At 42.7% G+C, this 23,701-nt stretch overlaps 1 protein-coding gene across 5 annotated transcripts in view; it reads left to right on the top strand.

Moving 5' to 3' along the window:
• The window catches only part of THRB (thyroid hormone receptor beta), a 291,817-nt gene that overhangs the window by 199,771 nt on the left and 68,345 nt on the right, over positions 1-23,701 (top strand). For all 5 annotated transcript variants that reach the window (XM_090046526.1, XM_090046525.1, XM_090046528.1 and 2 more), the window contains one exon: positions 21,577-21,640. In XM_090046526.1, the coding sequence (XP_089902652.1) occupies positions 21,577-21,640 (64 nt within the window). The remainder of the gene's footprint in view (positions 1-21,576; positions 21,641-23,701) is intronic.

Here is a 23,701-nt window from a genome sequence, read left to right on the forward strand (position 1 = left end):
TCCAGCCTATCCACTGCTGCTACAGCATCTCCAGGCAGGGGTGGGTATGCAGCTGGGCAGCGATCGGTGGGGGAGTGGGGTTGAGCCAGTCCCCCCAACAGGAAAATGTCCCCAATACACCAAGATACTAGCAGAGAGGGGGCACACTCCTTGCTCCCTGCCCCCACCCTCTCCCCACAATAGGGAAATGTCCACCAGCTCGGAGAGCTGGCTGTTTCCTGGTGAGCTGGGAAACGTGCACTCTCCCTCCCTCCATGGCTGCATAGGAAGGAAACGCTCTGCCTCCAGATTAGGGGCATGACAAGTAACCCTTATAGTGCTATAAAAAGTACTCTAAATTACAGCACTGTAAAATGTGCATGGAGCACTTGTGTACACACTGCAAATGTATGCCTGTTTTTTAGGGGAATTTTTTTTATTTCGTACCTATTTTTTCATGTTATTAATGTCTAATAACCAGTATTAGCTCCATGTTTATAACGTTTTACTTTTCATTTTTCCACGTGTCAAATTCTCCCCATTTACAATAAGCATTTATTCTACAGTAAGCGAAAAACTTTGGTAGGAAGACCTTTATTTGTATTTTTTAAATATTATTTTGAAGAACATGGCAAACATTAAGTGTCTCCAGTGATCAAAATACAAGGAATGGAATATAAGTTGTTCCAACAAACTAGATTTGAAGTAAACTCTTGTTCATTGTAAATGCACCAAGAAACTTAAAATAAGTTCCCAACATGAGCCTCCCCATGCCAGAGGAAGAGCTGGATCTGGAACCAGGGGAGCTCAGTGCCATAGCCAGGGAAATTCTGGGGAAGGAGGGGGAATCTGAGTTTCTGTTCCACACCTCTCAAAGTTCCCCTGCAGCCAGGTCTCCTTCTCTGGAAGACAGTGCAGAGGAAGTTGTGGGGGCAGGGGGGATCAGCTTCCCCTGTTGTTGTGCCTCTGCCTGATGAGGAGGGGGTAAGGTAGGATCTGCTCCTGCACCCCAGAAATGAGGGGGTAGTGTAGTGTGGGATCATTTTGAGGTGGCAGATGATTCCCAGTATGCTATCTGCCTGTACTGCAAATGCAAGACCAGCCAGAACAAGGACAAGAAACACTTCAGCACCTTAGGGATGCTGATGCATATCAGGAGGCACCACCCCCTTGCTCTTGCTCTTCCTCAACCTGACACCAGTGGGAGCATGCCCAAAGGAAAGTCCCCCTCTCACTCCAAAGCCCCCATCTCCTAAAAGCAGAGGCAGATCACCCTGGACCAGTAAGGGAAAGGTGGGGACAAAGCAGGGCATGTTCCCAAGGCAAGCGAGGTCACCCAGAGTATTAGGAAGATGCTTGCTCTGGATAGCCAGTCCTTCTTAGTTGAGTGGCCAGGGTTCAGGTGGCTCATAGCGCTCATGGCCCATCATACTGTGTGCCTGCATACACCACCTTCAGCAAGACAATGGTGCCCTCCCTGTATAAGGGAGTACTTGAGGGAGGAGCTGCACAAGGCAGGTCCGGAGGTAGCCTTACACTTCACCTTGGACATCTGAAGCAGCCGGGGTGGAGATCATGCCTACCCTTCCCTCATAGGGCACTGGTGTGATCAGTTAGGCCATCAGTGGGCTCTTCTTCACACACAGGTGATGGATGAGTCCCACATGGCAACAAAGATTATGGGGACCATGAACCACATGGTGCAGGAGTGGATCACTGGGCAGGGCAAGCTCACCTGTAGGTTCATGGTCACCAGCAATGGGGCCAATGTGGTCAAGGTAGACTGTGATGCAAAATTTGTTGGCATCCACTGTATGGCACATAAGTTCCACCTTATAGTTAGGGATGTCTTAGAGGGGGATAGGCATGGGCTACTGGTGCCACCTTAGTCAAGGGGGGCATGTGCCCCCACAGCGACTAGTCATCAACTAGAGGGTGGTGCCCCCCAGGCTGATCTCGCTGATGAGGTGGGGAAGGTCCCCCATGGCCAACTGCAAGATGGCTGATCGCTGTGGCCAGTCACTGCAGCCACTTCTGGAAGTGGCTATGACTGCTTCTGGGAGCTTCATGGTGCTCCACTCCCCAGCCGGCACTTCCAGGGGGGTACTGGAACTTCTGCCCACCCCCCTTGCCTGTCACCTAAGTGGCAAGTCAGGGGGTACACGTGCACCCCCATGCTCCCTCTACATGTTGCCACTGGGGGACAGGGCTTCCGGTGAGGGTTCCATCACAACTCATTTCAAAATGCAGGAAGGTAGCAAGCTATTTACACCAGAGCATCAAAATGTTGCGGGACAAATGGGCAGAGTTGAGCCTCCTGCAGCACAAAATCATGCAGGATGTGGAGACTTGGTGGAACTCCACATACCTGATGCTCAAAAGGCTTGTTGAGCAACAGAAGGCCATCCATGAGATGGCCTTGGAATCAGTGGCCGCCTTAACAAAACTGAGTGGGATATCATCTCCCAGATCTTTGTGGTCTTCAGGCTGTTCCTCAAGGCCACTGAGAGCCTCAGTGCTGGCAGTGCCCTCCTTAGCCAGGTGATCTCCATAGTGACAGAGCTTCAGAACCAAATAGAGAAGTTCCAGGGGATCAGTGTTCCTGGCTGGGACAAGTGGCTGTCACCAGAGGTGCAGGCACTGGTGAAGCGGCTGAAGGAGGACATAAAGAAACAGCTGGCTCTGTTGTGGTCCAGTACGGTCCATGCGCTGGCGGCCATGTGCGACCCAAGGGTAAAGGGGAGCATGTGCCCCAGCAAAACCCTGGATCACTGGATGGAGGTGCTGATGAACAGGGTCAAGGAGGCAGCAGGACAGAGGTAGGAGGAAGTTGAAGAGGGGGATCTAAAGTCCTGTGCCAGCACTCCATCTACCAGCCAGTCTCCTCCGCCACAGGTGTTGCCAGTATGAGCCAAGGGCATGGCTTCCATGTTGGGGTCCAGAGGCACCAGACCCCAGCATCGGGCAAGTAGCACCAAGGCCTCAGTGGCTACCTATCTTGCCAAAGACGTGGAGCCACTGCTTTGCAACCCCTTGGCCTACTGAGGAAGCTGCAGCCAGATGTGGCAGGATCTGACCACAGTTGCCCAGGAACACCTGTCCTGTCCAGCGACCAGTGTTCCAAGTGAAGGGGTGTTCAGCATTGTTGGGCATGTTGTCACACCCCACAGCACCTCCTTGGATTCTGGTTTGGTGGAGCAGCTGGTGTTCTTCAAGGTAAACTACCTGCTGCTGGGGTTCCCCAAGCTCCACCTGCTTCTCACTCCGTCTGCACCTATTTCCATTTTTAATTTATTTTTTAAAACTATTTCATGTCCCGCTCTCAGAACTGGAGATGGCAATCACTGTATCACCAGCCAGCAGGGGAAGAACATCTCCCTGCAAAGTTCCTGTGCCAGGATAAACTTGGAGGTATGGATTGGGACTGTGGGGAAAGAGGAGGCCCCAGGTCCTGGGCATGACCTAAAACTTCACCCTGCCAGGGTTGGGAGGCCTGGTGGGACTGCTGGTGGCACAGCAGCTGCCAAGAAATGCCAGGACCTCAAGTCTGCCTGGTGAAAGGCGGGTAGGAGGTGCCTTATAACCTCCAGCCACCACACGCATACACAGTCCTGGCTAGGGAAAGCCCAGACCTGCAAGATCTTTGAGAAGCCTTAGGCTTGCTGGTTGCAGTGGAGTTGTGAGGCTCCAGCTGAGCTTAGCTACCTGGGATGCCATCTGCAAAGCATGGGCCACAGTGTTAAGGGAGGCATGGAGCTACGGAATAGATGTCACCTCTAAATATTAGGGTCCTAAATGGGCAATCTCCCACCTGGGAAACATCTGGATCAGTTTTCCATCGAGGCATGGCAGACAAAAGAGGGACAGGCAGTTGGCCCAGAAACAGGTGGGTGAGCAGAGATCTAACCAGCCTCCTGTTACAGGCTACCATCCCTGCTGGTTTCATCCCACTATGCCTTCACACACGCACACAGTCTCACATCACAAGTTTTGCTTTGAACAGTTTCAGGTGCAGTTTCACAGAAATCCTTGCACCTGTTTCCTTGAAACCTGGAAGGCTTCATGCCCTCAGAAGGGGATACTATCCCTGCAGTTTTCATCTGAATCAGGCAAGAAATGACAAAGTTATAGGCATTTCAGTGATTCCCCATTATAGCCTATGGCCAAATCACCGAAACAGTGTTGAAACTCTGAGACAGATTCAGCCGAATTGAAATGGAACAGTGATCCAAAACACCAAAACAAATCACTGTCCACAGAAATGAAACAAAGCCATTTCGGACAGCCCTATGTTACCAGATTTGCCCATCGCTTTTGGGTATACTCATTTATTAGGGATACGTTGCTAGGGTCTTTGTAATTCTATCAATGTGCTGCTTGTGTACTTGTGTTTCTATACGGAGCTGTATATTTCCCTTCTCCAAGTCCTCACCCACAGTGGAGCTATCTTGCAGGACTCGGTTTCAATGGGGCTGGGTTCCTCCAGTCACCAAATCAGTCATTCACACAAACACACCTAGTAGATTAACGTGACACATCTGACCCGGCCGGGTTGATCAGCATGGGCAGGCTGACACCCTTATATGCCAAGACATTGAAAACATGTGGCTGGTTTCACTCTTACTCGGACTGCTTTTACATCTGCACGTTAATACATTGCAGCTTTAGGGATAATTACTTTGTCTCCAGAAAGGAGATGGACAGATTTTCACCCATTCTGCCTCGTACTCCACTAAAATTTGTCCTGCTTGTAGATATTCATCAGATAACCTTAATTATCTTTCTTGTCCTACAGCGTTACATTCAAATGAAAGATTTTTTTCAAAATGTTCTCTAAACTGTGACTAGAGATGATCTCTAAACACAGATTTTAGGTCTGGACACCCCAAGATTTGAGAGTATTGGGTCTAGGATTCTAGTACAATTGGTTATCAAAACAGGGAACATGGAAAATGCAGGGGCACCTTCAATTTTTGAGCCTTTTGGTATACAAAGGTGTGAAAAATCACAACTCTTCTCTTTTCCTGTAACCAAAACTTCTCCATGTATTCCTCCAGTGTTGTCTATACATCTCTAGATATTTGCCCCTAGTAAAAGTCTCTTGAGGCCTTAGATATGAAAAATGACTTCTCGGTAATTAGAATGTTTTAAAAATCAAACTGCTATATCTCTGAAGCGTTGTGTAAGAAAACAGGCAACTTAAAGCTGAATTAATCCTGCTATTCAAATCTAAACCTCTGGAATAGTTCAAAACAAATGCCAAAAAAAGTCTGTAAGGTAATACTCCTTTCCATTCAATAAAGTGATATTTGCAGTTCAAAGCATATTCATTTCTGCTTTACTGAACTGATAGGCACAGTACACACAAGGTGCACAGATAAAAATGGTCTTTATTAATGAAATTTTAGGCATGCACCTCATGCTTGACATTTGGAAAATCTTTTGTTTTAATCCACTTGATAATTTTGATGCTGAAAAATCACCACCTGCAAGAAAAAGGTCTAAAATCTAGTATCCTATAGTTTTTCTTTATTAGCTAGTTATAGAGAACTGATGGGTAATTTAACCTGAACCTAGTATGAACTTTATTGCAAGTCATCATGTGCATTAACATGGGGAAAAAAAAAAAAGAAGTCTCCTGTTGAAATATAAAATGAAACCGAATGTGTCCTGAGTTGATAGAACAGAAATAAAACAAGCAAGAATTTTATATCAAAGCTCTTGTCTCAATGGGACCCCCATATATCAGAGCATGTAAACAATGCTCCATGAGGGTCTTAAAATATATAAGAGGATAACCAACTAAATTTAAGCCCTTTGGGTTTTTTTTCCCTTTTACATCATCCTTAGTGCACACCCCAATCCATATTCAGCAAGATCCTTGTGCCTTAAGGTATGTATCACCTTTCTGGTGTTAGCTCTAAGTCACTGGCTTTGTAAACAGCTCTTTAAATACAATTTTTCTGAGCACAACAGACCTTTGTTATATGGTCTCCTCTTCTGGAGGAACTGCCCAGGTAAAAGTTGGGCATATGCCTTTTACATCAATGTGACATGTAAAGAAGATGGCTTTTAAGATTTTGGTTAGTGGAAGGGATTTGCCCTTTTTATTTATCTGTATGTTATAAGTTCACAGTTTTGTCTTCTGTGAAAGTAGAGGTGCACTGATGCATTGGATAGGCACCAGTAAAAGGAAAATTAACATTATTGCCTATTGGCTTTTTTTGGCCAATCTAGCTGATGATGTCACCAATAAAAACCTGTTTCCCATCTTAAAGGCTTTTTCAAGGTCCCATTTTTCATTAATTTTTTGTAACTTTTTAGTAATAACTTTTTAAAATTATGTTCAGAGTCATTGTAGATTAGTTTTATTTACCCAAAGAATGTGGAAAAAAAGGACGTCTGTTAAATTTTTTGTCCTTCACCTTTTTCATGGGATGTGAGAGTTCAGTGTATGCATCTCTGAGAATCTCAGGAAATCCTCTAGGGCTAGGGACAAAAATTACTCATAAACCACTATAAGTGAACAGAAACTGATTCAAATCTGTAATAAAACATAAGTTCAGAGTACATAAACTGTTTCCAAAATGGCTGAAACCAGTTTAAGATAAACCTGGATAAGATGTAGTATGAGACTTAACTGGTTTAGGTTAAATCAGCTTATTGAACTTGTCCCAGATGCCCTCCAGATTCAAATTAACTCAGTCCCCCAGCATCCCAAAATGCTTTGCACCTTTCTTGCACACCTCCTCAGACAGGGTGATCAGCCTAGCCTTGGTTCAAGCTGTCTGTTCCAGCCAAGCAGGGAAGCATGCTCTGGCACCCCCTGGCTTATGGCTTGGACCACTGCACACATGTGGCTGCATTTCTGGAATCAAAAGTGAATGTCTGTTCCCTTGCTTATTGGTTAAACCTACACAGTTTAGATTAACCTGCGAAGATTGAATCAATTCAGCTGTAGGCTTTTTGACTGTCTGTACTTAGCCCAACAGAACAATGAAAGACCAGAATTTGCAGTCTTGCTATTTCTGAAGCTAAAAACAAGCAGTAAATAAAATTGTTTAAAACTACAAACAAAACCCTCTTCAGGTCTTTATAATTAATAAGGGAAAAGAAATAGGCAAAACAATTAATATTCAAGAATCAAATAACCTTTCAAGTTATCTGTGAAACACTGCTTCCAGCTTCACTAATGTTCAGTCACACGCTGTTAATGATTTACTAATTGTATGTATGAAGGCACTCACAGCCTCTTCCTGGATTATAGAGTGGCTTTTGTACAAACTTCTAGGAACATTTGTAAGTAGGTAGTGAGATGGGTTAAATCCTGTACTTTGTTGCTGTGTTTGGAAGTGTGTTTGCTAGAAAAGCCTTTCAACGCTTTCCTGTTTATTTATGCAGGAAGCCAAAGCAGCATGGCAGCGGGGTAGTTTGTAAGGGTTTATGTATGCAAACACATCAAATGAATTTTTCTGATGAAATCATAAATGAAAACTTTTGCCTTGTTGACTTAGAGTTGTCCCCTTTTCTGAGGGTGCAGATCATCTAACCAGTCTGTAGAAGTAGTCGTATACCACCTAGGCAGCGTTGTAATCCATCACATGCTGAACACTCTATGTAAGAGCTGCAGTCTTATCAGCAGGGATCCAAGTTTTCCGTTTCCCATGGAAAAACAAAAAAACATGGATTTTCCCTTTTAACCAGAAAAAAGTGCAGATTTTTAATTTTAGCAGAGAAATGCAGATTTTTTGCGTTTGCAAAGAGCTCTGTTTAGGCTGGCAGAGTTCCATCCTATAAGGGGCTGAGGGGAGTGGGAGAAGGGGCAGTCAAGCAGATGAAGCCATGTGCATGTATATACTCACACTTGCACATGGCTTCCAGGCATCCCGGAAAGCAGCTCCTGCAGGTAAGTCTGGGGGGGGTGGGGATTGAGGCCCCATGGGGAGGGAGAGAGTGAATTGGGCAGGGCTCAGGCTGGGACTGCTGCCCAGCCTAGGCGATATGGGGTCCTGGGGCCAGAATGCATGGCTGCAGGGCCCCAGAGGGGAGTGGGATGGAGCCATGGGGGGCTTGTCTTGGGGGCAGGGCTGGCTCCTTCACTGTGTGCACTCCTAGTGAGGGCAGGCAGGGGCATATGTCCTCCAGATCTGTGCGCGGGGTAGGGGGGAGCAGCCTGATGTGGGTTTGGGCTCCCCACCCTGCAACCATCCCCCTGGGGCCTCTGTGGCCCAGAGGGAGGGACCTGGTCTGGCAGGGCAGAGCGGGGTGGGAAAGCTTGTTGCTGCTGCTGTCCTGGCAAAGCATCCCTTGCCCATTCAGCAGCAGCGGGGATGGTGGCATGGACTTGTGGCCCTTGCTGCTGCTGGGCAGGCAGGGGGTGCCTCACTTGGGCAGTTCAGAGCTCCCAGCAGTGGCAGTGAGCTTCCCTGCCCAGCCCCACTCTGCCCTGCTGGGCTGCAGAGGCCCTGGGGGGAGGGCGGCAGGGTGCGGAGCCCACATCTGCACACCCCGCCCCCCCCCAGGCTCCACTCTGTCTGTGCTGCCTGTGGGGGAGGGGGAGCCAGACTCCTTGCTCTGGTCCATGGCAGCAGCTGCCACCTCCCACGGGTGACAGCCAGGGCTCAGGCACTGCTGTGGGGGAAAGGGGGCTGTGGATCTGGGTACCTGGCCCCATAGCCCTTGCAGCTGGGGGGCGGGGCTGTGGGTCGGGTGTGAGGGGCCTGGACCTGCATCCTGGTAAGCAAAGGGGATGGGGGGAGCTCTGATTTTTCCATGATAAAAAAGCAAAATTTATAGGTATTTAGAATTGATTTTATTATAGTGATTGAGGCACTGGCAGGCTTCCAAATTGTTTTAAGATTGTAAATATAGCAATAAAACATTGTGTTCAATTGATATCTATATATAGTGGTGTTTCATTTTAATCACAGATGTGGGGTGTGAGGGGGGCTAATCAGAAAAATTGCCTTTTTTTTTTTTAAATCAGAGAATTTGCGATTTTTAAACAGAGAAAATCAGGACCCCTGCTTATCAGCACTCTGCTATTGTGATAAAAAAATATTTCTGTCTGTCTGAGCTAACATTGTTCGTCTTACAATTCTGCTTATTGAAATCCAAGTGCTTTCAAAAATCCACATGAGGAAACTGGAGCTGAGATTACAATAATAGCTTATCAAGTGTATTATCTGCATGTAGTAATTTTCAGGCTTTTTACGTTGTAGAAAAGCAGCTGAAACTCAGGGAGCTTTTTTTTTTCAATACAGAGCTAAACACCTTGTATATGATAGTTTGATCCATACAGATGTAGAGCCATCCATAACTCGGTGCTTCACAGAGTATATTAGTGACAAGGTAAAACAAGGCAATGTTGAAGCTAAATTATAAAATAAGTGCCCTATTGTGAAGAGTACATGTTTGGATTATTGCCACTTCTATCTCTGAATAGGAAAGAAATAGAATAGACAGTACTACTGACAGATGTGCAAATTGGAGAGTACATTTGCCATTTTGCCAATGTAATCAGGTGCCTCCAAACAGGAGACTAAAAATGTTTGTGTGAGAGGTATATCTTGTTTATGAAGCAATTATTTACCACCCTGTGTTATTCCCTCAGCAACTGGAGAACTTAGCAATTCAAAAATTATCTCCGTGGAGAATTCATGGTTGAGCGCTCTTCAGAGACTGTCCCCCTGATCTGTTTCTGTGCTGCTTGTGATGACATGGGGATTTTTGTTAGTTTTTCGTGGGGATACCTTTTGGCCAGACACTGGACAAATGCATTTTTTTTTCAGTTGTCCGAAAATAATTTAAATAAAGAGAAAATTGTATGCTTATCAAAGTATCATCTAATACAAGCCTGTGTGCAAAACTATTCCACTGTAGCTGCCAGTGAACAGAACTCTCACATAAAATAGCCCCAAAATGCTGATTTTATTTCTCCATGGAATTTTTAAAATATATTTCAAGAACATACAGTTAATAGTAAGTACTGCCCACAGGCTATCTTGTCATTTTTTCATAAATTGCAGCTGAAATGTACGCTTCATACTTTCTGAAAGTAGAGGCCAGAGTAAAAGTAATTTTTGTAGAGGGAGTTTACAGAACAAAATGTTCAGATGGTATGTCAAAGGATCCTTTACCACAAAGCCAAGATGGCCCCCAAGAAAAATAAATGTGCCACAGCTGATGCCAAAAAAGAAAAAAAAAAAAGTAAGGGATCATGTCTTGGAACACCAAATCAAATAACTGGAACTTTCCCCTTCCCTTCCTGAGTTTCCTATTACCAAACCGCAAGACCTCTATTTCAAAAAGGACTTTTACAACTTGAGAATGGAGGACATTAGTTTCAGCATAGGAGTTATTGGGCTTCATCACTGAGTGAGGTTCCCTAGTCTTTGTAATGAAGGAAGTCAGACTGGAGGATAATTAAGGTCTCTTCTGGCCTTATACATCTAAGGATATTGAAACCAAAAAGTCCCTACTGAGCTTCTTCCAGTAAGTGTTCCTGTATTTGTTGATTAGGTGTTTGTTTTAATAAGCACATCTCCATTACAGCTCAGGTGTCCTTCTTGATTTATTCTGTAATTCATTCTTGTATTTATGTAATCACAACCTGAAAATGTGTCCTGGAAATTACTAGAATTGGCCCACCTAAGCATTTAAAAAGCATGATTCAGACTCCAAAAAGCCATGAGATTGGCTTAAAGATTATACAGTTTAAATGGTATTGCCTTGCTTTCACCATCTTTTAGTTTTGAGCACTTATGGCAAAATTACTTCCCGAAATATAAATGAGCGTGACAGCGATGAGTTCTTTAGTTTCAACACTTCAAGTCAAGCAAAAGTAAGTTTACTTATTGTCTTTTTCAACTGAGTTCACTGTCTCCTGATCTGTTCTGTGTCTTTAGTTCTCTTCTCTCATTGCTCTCCTGCATTGTTTCCCTTTTGACCTCCTTCAGAGGCTTTTTATCCTACCTGCTCCCCCATTTGCCTTCTATCTTCCACTCTTTGGACACATGTACATGTACTCCCTGTAGACCCCTCACTCTTCGCTCTTATCACGTACCTCCCTTCCCAAGTTTATTCTTCATTCCTTTCCCCTTGAAACCTCCTCATCTCCTTTCTTACCATTTCCACGTTCCTATGCTTACCTTCATTTTCCTTACACTCATCTCCTTTCCTGACTATTCTTTCCCTATGCATCCTTGGTCTCCGGCCTCCACACAGTTCTTTGTATAGCTCCTTCTCTCCCTTCTTAATACCATATTTCCCTGCTAACACTTCAGTCTCTTTCCTGCTTCTGACATCTGCTAGCATCCCAGGAGTCTTCTATGTGATCCTCAAAGCTTCACCCTTCTTCGCTTGTTCCTTTACATTTCTCAAATTCTTCCTTCCCCATCAAGCTTTTTAGGTAGAAAGAAAGAGTGAAAATTGGCTTGAGATCTCCCTGTAGTTAAGAGATCTGTGCCACCTGCAGAATCTTCAGGGAAATGGCAGACAGCCTGTCTGAGTACCAGTGGGATGGAGTGAAGTCAAGGTAACAGTTTTCATAAGGATAAGAATTCCTGTGAAAGCAGAAGAAAATGAGAAGCTTAAAAAATTGCTAATATCATGAATCTTGAGATATGAAATTCTATTAGAACCATATGAGTTGACCTCTTGAGGCCTCTTCCAGCCCTACTTTTGTATAATGCTATGACACTTTAATTAGACAGTGCCTTTCCTTTAAAGATCACAAGGAACTGTAGAAATCAGCAAGGTCATCTTTTCTAACATAACAGTTGTATTGAGGAGAACACTTCTGTGTGGGGCCCTCCCACCTTGCATCCTTCAAGGGGCTTGGATTAGATAACCTCTGGAAGTCCCTTCCAGCCCTACTTCTTTATTATTCTGTGATTCAGTCAGGCATGACAAAGTGGGGTTTCATATGTGGAAAAGAAGACTGGGACACCCAGAAGCTTGCTAATCTCTCTCCCAGCTCTACATTTGGTCCAATAAAAGATGACCCTCCCCCAAAAAAATCTTTGCCGCATATATTTCCTGGACTATCATACCTGTAACACTGCTATAAATAATGATCCCTAAATGTCTCAAGGAATGAGGGGCCGAAGTACAGAGAGCTCCTAGGCAATCTGGAGGAACCAGCACAGTCATTGTACATTTATTCTACAAAGAGGGAAATGTTAATCTAACACTTCCTTGGGCTCATCCTCCATTCATTATATGGTCTCCTAGAACCTTCTTGCTTAAAAGCCTATCATAGATTATTGTGATGCAGTCATGGCATTGAACCTACTTTACTATGAATCATTGCATTGCCAACAGCAAATAATATACTTAGCCAAGATGGACTTGTCAGGCAAAATGGCTTCCTGTAATACAAAGCCAAGATTTCTCGTGTATGGTTGAATAAATAAAAATTACCTTGATATGTATACTACTTCAAAACAATGCTCTGCAAGACAATAGGAATGCCTGTGCATTTCTCCATCATGAAACCAAAAATAAAAAAACTTGGGAGCTAATAACAGGTGCTGAGCTGTGGTAAATTTTAAAATGTATTTAAATATCACTAACTTAAAAGAGAAGGAAGTTAGTACTTTCCAGCCCCAAGAGTTGGGTAATAACTTACAGTCAGGGTTAGCAACCTACAGACTGTGGGCCTCGGACCTGGGGCATCAGTGGCATTCAGTGGTGGGGGCTTCAACCGCGCTGCCCCATGCAGCAGCTGAATAATAGGGAACTTTCTTGTGCTGTACCGCAGCTGGGCCACAGGGAGAAGCAGCAGTGCAGTAGCCAGGTCCCAGCACTTGAGCCACTGTTAGGAAACATTACAGCATCAGGCCATACAATTAAATATTGAGAGAACTGTCCATTCATTTTCAGTCAGAAGAATGATGATTCTGAATCTCCTTCAGTGTTACTTTGTGATGCTACTTATACTCTCTATTCTTCAGTTTTTCAATCTGTCAAATGGGTATAATAATAATGTATGTTTCCATGCTTAATGAGCATCTTTGAGCTAGATTATCTCCAAGAGTTGTGTGTGGAGGGGACATTGTGCGTAGACCTGACTCCTCCCAGGTGAGAGGGTAGCTTAGCAGTCTGCCATTTCCAGCTCTCCTTTGTGCTTGAAAGTTTGTCTAACATCTCTCTAAACTATCCAGTCAGCCCATTAAAGGATGTCACCTTGCCTTGCAGTCGTAGCCTCTTGCTTAATTGAGTGCCTTTGTGTGTGAGAGGAGTTTGGTCTGTTTGGTTTATCTATGTTTAGCCAAATTTGTTAAATTTAATTAGTTGATCACCATTTGTTAGGGTGACAAAGAGTAACGGCAGTAGCTTGCACAATGGCCAAATGGGCAAACAGACATGTGCTGCTAGACTGGAGACCCAGGTTTGGAAATTGGTTCCAAATCTGACTTATTCTTGTGAGAGGAGACTAAGAGTACTGAAGTTATAACAAAGGTAAAAAGAGTATGCAGTCACTTCTAACATATTTTGCATCTTCAGACAGATCTGAATCTTCCTTTTCTGGTGGTGAATAAACATATACGGTGTGAGATTTGAGCATGTGGCTACAAAGGTCCAATATATGCATGCTGAAAGAAATGGGAGAAATTTTTTTGCAACTTTCAACTGCCATATGACCTAATGCTTGTTAATGGGCTTATTTCAGTGTATTAGGTTTAGGGAATCCTTTCTGAATGAAAAGCTTGGATTATAAAGGAGAAATAAGGTTGTGCAAACAAACATTTGTGCTAGTGGCACAAAATTATATTTGCAAGACTGCTTGCTGGATGGCCCTTTAAAAAGTGAAATGTATTGAGAATGGAAAAGGAAAAAATAAAGTTCACAGTAACTAGACTGTTATGGAAAATACCTCTCCCTCATAATCCTCCTGCTTAGTTGCTGTTTCACAATTTACAAATTCTGCTATTTTACAAATTCTTTGCTGTGTAGTCATAAGTAAGAACCAGCTTTTCTTTAACATGTTCTGAGGTGGAATTTCTTGTGGTTAATGTGGATTCCAGCCATTCCTTTTCCTCATGTCGAGAAATTTGCATTGCTGGATCTGTAGAAGACTTTCAGACTTTTGGACAACAGGACAAATAAATAAAACAAGCATCAAACTGCTTCCCGTAATGTGCCACATTCCCTCAAAGGAAAAAAATAAATAGAAGAAATTATTTTACTTATGGTAAAAATCAGCATAAAGAGATGATTATTAATTCCAGCATCAGTACGTTATGAACGACTATTAAAAATAATGGTAATCTATATAAAAAAAAAAAAAGTAATTTAAAAAACCTAGTTCATGTAGTAGCTGTATTGCAGCAGTATATGAACAGCCCAATTAATCAGAACCTTATTTATTAGATGCTGTACAGATCTGCCCTAATGTAAAGCTCTACACAGAAAAAGGGAGTACAAAGGAAGTATTCTGTCTGTTTAAAAATGGGGAACTGAAATGCATAAAGGTTATGTGATGTGACCCAAATAACACAGGACGATCATGACAGAACCAGATTTCTTGGGGTGCAGTATTCTGCCATAAACAAAAGACCATTTTTTCCTTTCATTCATTTCATAATGAGTTTTTTCACAAGTGACTACTTTTTGCCAAATCTTAGTCTTATTGGCTAAGTGCAGACATTCAGTAGGGTTAGGGAAAAGGTTGATGGGGTTTATAATAGCCACCTGATCTAATAGTTCATCCCAGGTTCAGACCTCACACTTGGACCTGGTGTCGGTGTTTGGAAATCAATCTAAACTTGTAACTGTACAGAAGTTCCATGCACATGGGCTGGTCTAAAATGTGTGGGACCCTGTCTCAGATGTAGTAGTATCAGAATCAGTTGACCTAGGTTAGATGGGTACATGGCACTTCAGCACAGTTACCTGTGTGGCCCCCAGGCTGGGAAAGCCCAGCTGCTGGCCCCAGCCCTGGGGCTGTGCTTTTTGCACCCCACCCCCCCGCCCTGCACCAAGCTATCTTTAGCGACCCCCCCCCCCCCCACCGTTCCCCCAGGACCTCACCACCGCCCCATCCCACAAGCCGCTCCAGATGCTGCCAGTTTGATCAGGGTTTGCTGCTTCCAGGAGCTGAGCAAGTATGTATTGGTGGGGGGAGGGGTGGGAGGGATATAGTTTTTCTGGAGGGTCAGGGACTAAAAATAGCCCCTGATTTCCACCCCCCCAGTCCCGTCATGGACCTATCTGAGCCCCCCTAATCCCACTAGACCCTCCCAGACCCCAGCAACCCTTGCAGATGCCGATTTGCCTCCTGATTCCTCTTGTGGATTCCTCCTGCCCCCTGCCATCCTTTCTGCTGACACTGCCTGCACCCCTGATCCCTCCCAAGGATCCTGCCGGCCCCCTCATTGCCCTGTGGATGCTGCCTACATCTCTAATCCCACTGATCGCTACTGCAGATGCTGCCTGCCCCCATCCCTCCAATCCTCCAGCAGATCCCTGATCTCCCCCAAGTCTGCTTGTTCCCCCGTCTGCCAACCTCCCTTCCCACTAGCCCCTCCTATCCCAATTTATCTTAGACCAGGTGGCCATTTTTTTAATCCAGTCTAACCTCCCTTAACCCCCTGAACATCTACACTTAGCCATTGAAGAAAATGGCAAAAACCCCATCGTGACTAATATTTGATCTTTAACATAGAATTCACTGACAGAGCATTCTCTTTTCCTTTCTTTTTATTAAGTAAACATATAGACAATTTTAGGATTAGTAGGCAGTTATTTACGGGAAGAACAAATTGCAAAACTTATTTGTATTTAAATGTGCCTGCTTGTCATTTTAATCATCACACCACAGTTAAATTCTAGCAAAAGACTTATTGCTGAGATTCATCAATCCCTTGATGTGGCAGAATGGGCCAGATTCTGACTTCAAGGGAAGCAGGAACAGTCCTGATCTGTATGAGTTTCCTGTTTAATCTGTTGTCTGGCTGCATGTAAAATGCCTCAAAGTCCCACAAGATGTCAGTAGAAAGAGAATAATGTTTCCTTTGCAGGCTCTGTTTGTACAGTATTAGTTTGCGTATGGCAAAAGTGATCTTTTTATCCACCTGAGGATTTAGGAAGAACTGTTGTTTCTAGAAAGAGTTTAGATGTGCTTTCTGGTAGCCTGGGGCAAGAGGCAGAGGAGAAGGAAAGAAGGGATGCAAACTTGTCAAAGTATCCTGCTGGAAGGTTATTTTAACCTTTTGTCTCATTAAACTTTCACCCAATCATCTTTCTTTTCATGCTCAATATTATAATTAAAAACAATTGGGTTCATTATAATATTTTGATATTTTGGTGAAGTCATTCTAACCCTTGGAATAATACTTTATTTTCAAGGATTATTGATTATGTTAGAATAACTAAGGCATAAAAATGAGAGAAAAAAATAAGAGCAAGTAAGATGGTTGTATGCAAATCTGTTACTCAGAGTCCCAAACTTGCACTAGAAAAATCCTGCTTTTGACTGGTAAATTTCTAATAATATCAAGAAAATAAATAATAAGCAGCTGTGAATTACAAGGCTATGATTTCATTTAAGGGTTGTGGCAATGTCATCGATCAGGACAATAAAACTGAAGTTAACTCCTGATTAAACGTGGCAGTTCCTTATTTTGTGTTCCCTGTGGAACCAACATCCGAATCCATACCCTGTCTCCCACTCACTTTCTGCATCTCTTCCAATCATCTTTCAGGCTCCTTTCTTCTTTCCACTAAGGACTGTCTTCTGCTAGCTCTCTGTCCCCAGAGTACACGCCTCTTGCGTTAATAGATCTTTTTTCCTGACTGGCACTGATTTCCCCTGTCATCTGTATAGGTCCATCTCAGTCTAGTTCATAGTTTGCAGTGGGGTCTGACATTAGTGGTGCACTAGAGGGAGCTAAAGGATAACCTGATACCAGGCAAATCATAATAAAGGGTTCCAGCTACATAATTAATTAAGGGGAGGGAATGTGGACAGGTGGAAGTAATAAATATTCCACCTCTTATTTCATACAACTCCATGCTGAAACTTTAACCTTACAAGTTTGTGAGTGGAATAAAGCTTTTGTTGTTCTAGACTGAAATGCCATTCACATTGATTGGAAACACTAACCTGGCGTTCTCGCAATGTAGCTGTCTCATTACCAGTATTTGCTCCTCCAGTGACATCGCATGAATAAATATTGTTACCTAACTCCCACAGTAGCCCTGGCTGTGGAGCATTTTTGTTCCCTACCACTGAAGGGGGATTCCGCACCAGACTCCTTCCATAATTCAGGACTCGAACCCATGATATATATGACATGTAAAGTAGGTAGCCAGCAGTGCATCTGCTAGGTTGGAATAAAAACTGCAAACGGCTATGCCACACCTTGAGCAGTGGTAAGTTGTGTTCCCTTAGGCTCATCCTAGCATTCCCTGCACAAAGCATGGCTTATGCATTTTTTTTTCCTACCTTACCCTCCAAAATGACTTTCATATACTGCAGCAAATATGTTAAACAGATGAAACAGGAACATTATAGTAGTGAATCCTTTGATTCAGTTTTTAAAAAGGATTTTCAAGTAAAATAATACTATCAGATAGCACCGTTATTATTTACAATATATAGACGCATCTTTTCTTGACGGTTGAGTTATTTGATTTAATTACCGAAGGAAATATTGCAATTTGAGTAGTCTCTCGTGAGAAAAAGACATTACATAGCAACAGTATAATAAGTGGCTTGGTAAATGTGTAAAACAATGCCAGCAACTTTATCGTCTGGTAAATTTGTGCATCGGCTTTTAGCTGGATATATGACTCATTATCTCTTAAAGAACAGAGGAAGTGCAACTAAAATCCAAATTAATCTAAAGCAAGTAAGTGTAGCATATGAAAAGTTTTAAAAGAAAATGTGGGAGGAAAACCCTGTTATTTTTGCTGCCTCTGCAAGATTTGATTATGAAGTTCTGAACATGTCTTTGCATTTTTAAACTTCTACCTTCATTCACTTCCCTAACTAGTAGAATATACAAATTCTCAGGTGGATTAGTATACAGAGAGAATAATTTTTAAAATGTAGAAGTCAATTACTTAAAAATTAGAATCTCCTACAGAATTTTCTTTTCCATAGTAGTACAATATTTAGTGTGCTCGATTAGGAAGTAAAATGAAACTGTGAGGAAAATGTGTCCTAGATACATTAATTATATACAGCAGATTTGCTTTGTTCATCTGTTTTCTAGTTAGCTTGTAGTCTGTGTCCATATGAGATAGGCACTGTTGATGTCCTTATGTTCTTCTGTCAATAAAGCACTGTTTCAAAGTCAGAGATGAGAAATATTTCAAATGGGATGAACCAGTAATTAGGTGGGAACATAGACTTAATAGCACATTCAGTGAAATAATGGACAGAGATAACAACACAGACTTAAAGGAGTATAAAACCAGGAAATGTAAATAATAACAGTTTAAGCTATTAAAAAAGACTTTCTTTAATATTACCAATTCACTCACTTTACCTATTAAATATCATTTAACTACTTGTTACCTGACAACCAAAATAAACTGATCTTGATCTCATAAGCATCTTGCATAGTCATTTCTTATTTCCAAAATTGTGGTGTGGTGAAAAATTTTCCCTCACTTCGAATTATTATTATTTTTTTTAGATTTGATCCAAAAAAAATTAGATGCAGACAGAACCAGATCCAATTCAGTTATCATTAGAACAGAATAACTAAGATATTAGGTAAAGAAAGAAATTATAGCTGAAATAATTTTAAAATACTATGAAAATGGATATATTCCAAATAAATATTCAGTTGATTTTTGGATGCTGTTTTTTATTATGTTTGCCATAGTTTGTTTTAAAACGTTGTATAGGCTCCAAGTGTTTCAGGATTTAATGCATAGTAATTAAATTATAATAATTTTATATAGCTATTATCAGTTTAAGTATTCTGTGATGTAAAGTGTAACTATATAGACAGATATAGACAAACACAGCTGATGAGGTACATAGAAATCACTGGGCAGGAAACAAAATTATATTGTTACAGTGGAAGTGGTCAAATCTTATATAATAAAGGGCTTAGTCCATCTGTCTGTCTGTAATGCTCTTGGAAAACTTTGACTGGTTAGTGAAACAACCAGTCAGAGTATGGAGTGCTGCCATGGGGGCGTTGAGGGGAAGGAGCGGGGATGAGGCCAGCAGTGCTGGTTTCACACCCCCACTCCATCACTGCTGTCATGTCTCTGGTGTGGGGGGGGAAAGGCCAGCAGTGCTTGAGGTGGCGGCAGCACAGGGTGCTGGCAGAGTGGGGTGGAGGGGACAGTGGGGCAAACTTCCACTGGTCCTGGGAGGTGGTGGTGGGTGGTGGTGTTCCATCCCCACCCACCAGTCTCCCCACCCCCCCCCCAGCATTCTTGATGGGCAGTTTGCTAGTTGTTACATATAGGCTGTAATTTAAGACCTCTCATTTAAGGTGGTTTTGACTGTCCCAGATTTTGACTTGGATCAGCTCTCTACACATCAGTTTTCCAAGTTGCATTGAGACTCCTCTGCCAGTAGGTGGCCAGGGAGAGAACATAGCCTGACAGACTTGTCCTTGGAATCGACTGTAATTAAGTTTAAATGAGCAAATAACTTAGAGGTACATTGCATATTTTATCTAACATACTTCACAGGTACTTGAAGTAGTACAATGCATGTGAAAGTCTATAGGATCTCTGGACAGAAGGCTTTCTCCCAGGAGAAATGTAACATCTGTTTACAGTCCTAGTTCTATCATTCTTTTTCTATTTGTTTTGTGATGGTATTTCTTATTGGAGAAGCTGTTGCAAACAGCAGGAGAGTTTGTTTTCTGCCACTGTTTCACTTTCTAGTGACAATTCTGGGTGCAGAGTTGCTCCTGACGAGCGGGATGGTAACATTTGGGCTTGGGGTCTTGAAATAAGAGATTGCCCCTGTGCTCTGTTTTTTGATCTCTCTCTTCCAGAAGTTTTGTATATACTATCAAGTAAACAATTCACACTCAGAAAATACCAAGGCTCTGCCTGATTTCTCTTTCAATTCAGAACAGACATGCAAGGCTGCAACATTTGCAACTTCTCAGTGGAGGGGTTTCACTATTCTAAGCGCAGACATTAGTGGGGATTAGGGGTGATTAGATTGGGTTCAAAATGGCCACCCAATCTAATTTAGTTCACCCAGGTGCAGGCCTTACACTTTGATTTCCGATTATTGAGTACAAGTTTATCTAAACCTGTAACGGTACAGAAGTTCCGCATGCATAGACTGATCTAAAGGTAGTGGAACCCAGTCTGAGATAGACCTGGAACAATATACGCTGACACTTAAGTCTAGGTTACGCCAGTGAATGCAACTTCCATAGAGTTACCTGTGCAGCCCCAGGCTTCGAAAAGCCCAGCCTCAGTCTCCAGGATGCTTTTTTCCTACCTGGCACCAGGCTATTTTTAACGCCCCAGCTCCTCATCCCCCATTATGGACCAGCCAGCCCCCCTCTCACAAGCTGCTTCTGGTGCCAGATTTATTAGTGTTCACCACTGCTGGGAGCAGAGCAAGTAAGTGTTGGTGGGGGGAGGATCAGGAGGGATGGGGGGTAGGTTTACAGCAGGGATCAGGGGGCTAAAAATAGCTCTTGGTGTCCCCCCACAATCCCCTTTGTGGACCCCACATGTCTCCCAATCCCACCAAATCCTCCTGGACCCCATCACCTCCCCACGGACACTGCCTGATAGCTCCCCTGATTCCCGCCAACCTCCCCTGCTAGCTGCCTCCCATCCCGACTTACCTGAGATTGGGTGACCATTTTTAACGCAATCTAACCGTCCCAAAACCTCCCCCCAAATGTTTGCACTTAGCCAATGTGTGCATGTAGTGAGAGTGAGCAACATTTGCAGGTATAAAGCTATCCTGACCACAACTTTATAGTCCTACAGACAGTTCAGATCCCCCTACTGTTGCAGGCAACCGTATAGTATAATGCTTTTCATAAAATAGAGAATAGCTTTGTGGGGAAAATGAGAACATTGTATCATGGTGGAAATCACCAGCTCTCAGACTTGGAGTTTTAGAAATTCATAAAGGTTCAAACACTTGCATGTTAAACTTTGTATGATCAGATGACTGAAGAAGAGGCCATATAACAGAAGGCAGGGGACTCTGCATTTCTGACTAATATATATAATTCATTACATGCAACAACATAAGGAAAGAATTAAAGACTTGCATGCATGCCTAAAGTGCTAAATTCTCCCATATGCAATTGATGCTCTAAAGTTGCATGTTAATGAGAGCCCGGTGGAACCTTTGCAAAGTTATCAGGGAGTAAGTCCCCTATGTGAGGATTTCATGGGATGGATGAAAACAAGTCTTCTCCTGTATCAGTGTATGCCGTGAGATGATTCCCTGCACCTGGAGACATAGCAAGGTGAGGTGAGGTCTGCAGCTCTCATTTGTTTTGTTGTGCATGGTGCAGAGTGTCTCGCGTTTGGTGTAATGAGGTACACATGGACTGTGACATCCAGCACCAGAAATATCTTACACAAGTCTATGGATGTATCACATTTGTTTTCTCTCTCTCCTCTTGGCAGGTGATATTGGTGACAAAGAAGAATGAGAATGATTACTTATCTGTAACTCCCAGCAGTATGTCAGGTACACGTATTTCATAAGAGGTCTTTTTATAAAGTATTTTGGTTTGTTTGTTTTTAAAGTATTATTTTAAGCATATATAATGATTTTAAATGGTCCTAAATTGACTGCCCTGGAGATGAAAATTCTGCTTGTAGCCCCAGTATAGGTATAAGATCTGTAACTACCCTCTCAGTGTGCTCCAAATACCATATTGGAAGGAAACACTTCACAGAGCATAAGAGTAGTTCATTCTCCATGTGCATCTCATCCTTGACTGCCTAAGTAGTCAATATGCTTAGTTTCTGTAATGTGAACATGGTCTCTAAGGACTTAACTGAAACAACCAAACTCAAGCAGCCTTCAGATAACAGCTGTTTTATCATTAGTTACCTGGGCTAACCTGAGTGTGGGGCTCTAGAAGTGAAAGACTCTGTATTATTTCCAAGTCCCCTTGATTAAATTATCCCCTTAAAGCTTAAAAACAAACAAAAAAACAGAAACTGGGAATATCCCACTTGAATTGGCATGTTAAAAAAATTGAAATCCAAGAATAAGATGCCTCCAAATATGTAACATACAGAAGTACTATTGAATGCCCATAGAATTTTTCTAAATGTTTTAGTTTAAAAAATAAATCATATTTACAGAAATAAATTGCTGGTGCTGCTGTTTGTCAATAGCATTTAACCATTTAAATGTGTGCATGTTTTATTTAAATAGCTCACATATCAGGTATACCATGCCAATTTGAGGCTACTCAGTGGTAGTCACAATAGGAAACTGAGTTCTAGTTGATGTGCTCAGGCAGTATTCTGTTTTTTCTGCCTTGAAGGTGTTCACTGTGGCTCAAGGAATACAAAGAGAGGTATTTTGTGGCTTTGCTTCCCCACCATGCACTGGGAAGTAGAAACTAGACAGCTGTATTCAAAAACATGTAGGAGTGATTACTCATGCTCTGTGCACTGGGACCTTTGGGAAACATCAGGAATCCCTGAAGCAAAATGTCTCCCTGTAGCCACAGCTTTGAAAGGTTTTTCATTCTGCAATTGATATTTTTAATTTCTTATCTTAAAAGAACTTGAAATCACCTCCATGAATAAGGATGTGGAAAGGGACATGGCTGGAAAACAACATTTTTCAAACCTTTGGTTGCATGAGTGCTAGAAAAAAAGTCCAGATCCAGACAGGAAATTGGTCTTTCATTGTTCTGTTGGGCTAAGTACAGACAGTCAAAAAGCCCCAGGCTTCACAGGTTAGTCTAAGCGGTGTAGATCGAACCAATAAACAAGTGAACAAGCATTCACTTTTGATTCTGGAAATGCAACTATATGCCTGCAGTGGCCCAGGCCATAAGCCAGAGGGTGCTACAGCATGCCTACCTGCTCAGCTGAAGAAGACAGCTTGGGTCAAAAATAGCCACCCAGCCTGCAAACGGGGGGTTCCTAGGGAGGTGCAAAGCATCCTGGGATGCTGGGGGACTGTGAGTTAACTTGAATGTGGAGGGGATCTGGGACAGAAGTTCAATAAACTGATTTAACCTAAATCAGTTCAGTCTGCTACTATATCCATCCAGGTTTATCTTAAACTGGTTTGGGCCATTTTGAAAGCAGTTTATGTGCCCTGAACTTCTGCTGTGTTACAGATTTGAACTGGTTTCAGATCATTTATACCAGTTTGTGTAATTTCTGTCCCTAGCCTACAAAATGAAAATAGAGGGCTGGATTCTGCTTTCTGGTCCTCCTTAAATTGATTACTTCCATGCTACTGAGAGCAGGCTCCCACTCAATGTGTGTTAGTGAAATGATATGTTGTGTTATATGGAATTTGTGTATATAGTCCCTTATATTTATATGGACTTGATTTTTTTAATTATTATTGTCCTTGTACTCACTGGCCAAATTCTCCCATCCTTACTGAAAACAGTTGGAGTTTTGCCTAAAAAAGATTGCAAGATTTGGCTCTTTGAAGTATAACTAAGTTAAAGTTGGTGTGAAAGTCATAATTTTCAATTATTTTCTTCTGGTGCATTTAAAATCTCAAGTTTAACAATGTATTAGTGTGGCATTTTGCAGTGAATGTCCT

Source organism: Crocodylus siamensis, chromosome 5 (assembly GCF_052110815.1).
Source record: "Crocodylus siamensis isolate JL-2025a chromosome 5, ASM5211081v1, whole genome shotgun sequence".
In the NCBI taxonomy this organism is placed as follows: Eukaryota; Metazoa; Chordata; order Crocodylia; family Crocodylidae; genus Crocodylus; species Crocodylus siamensis.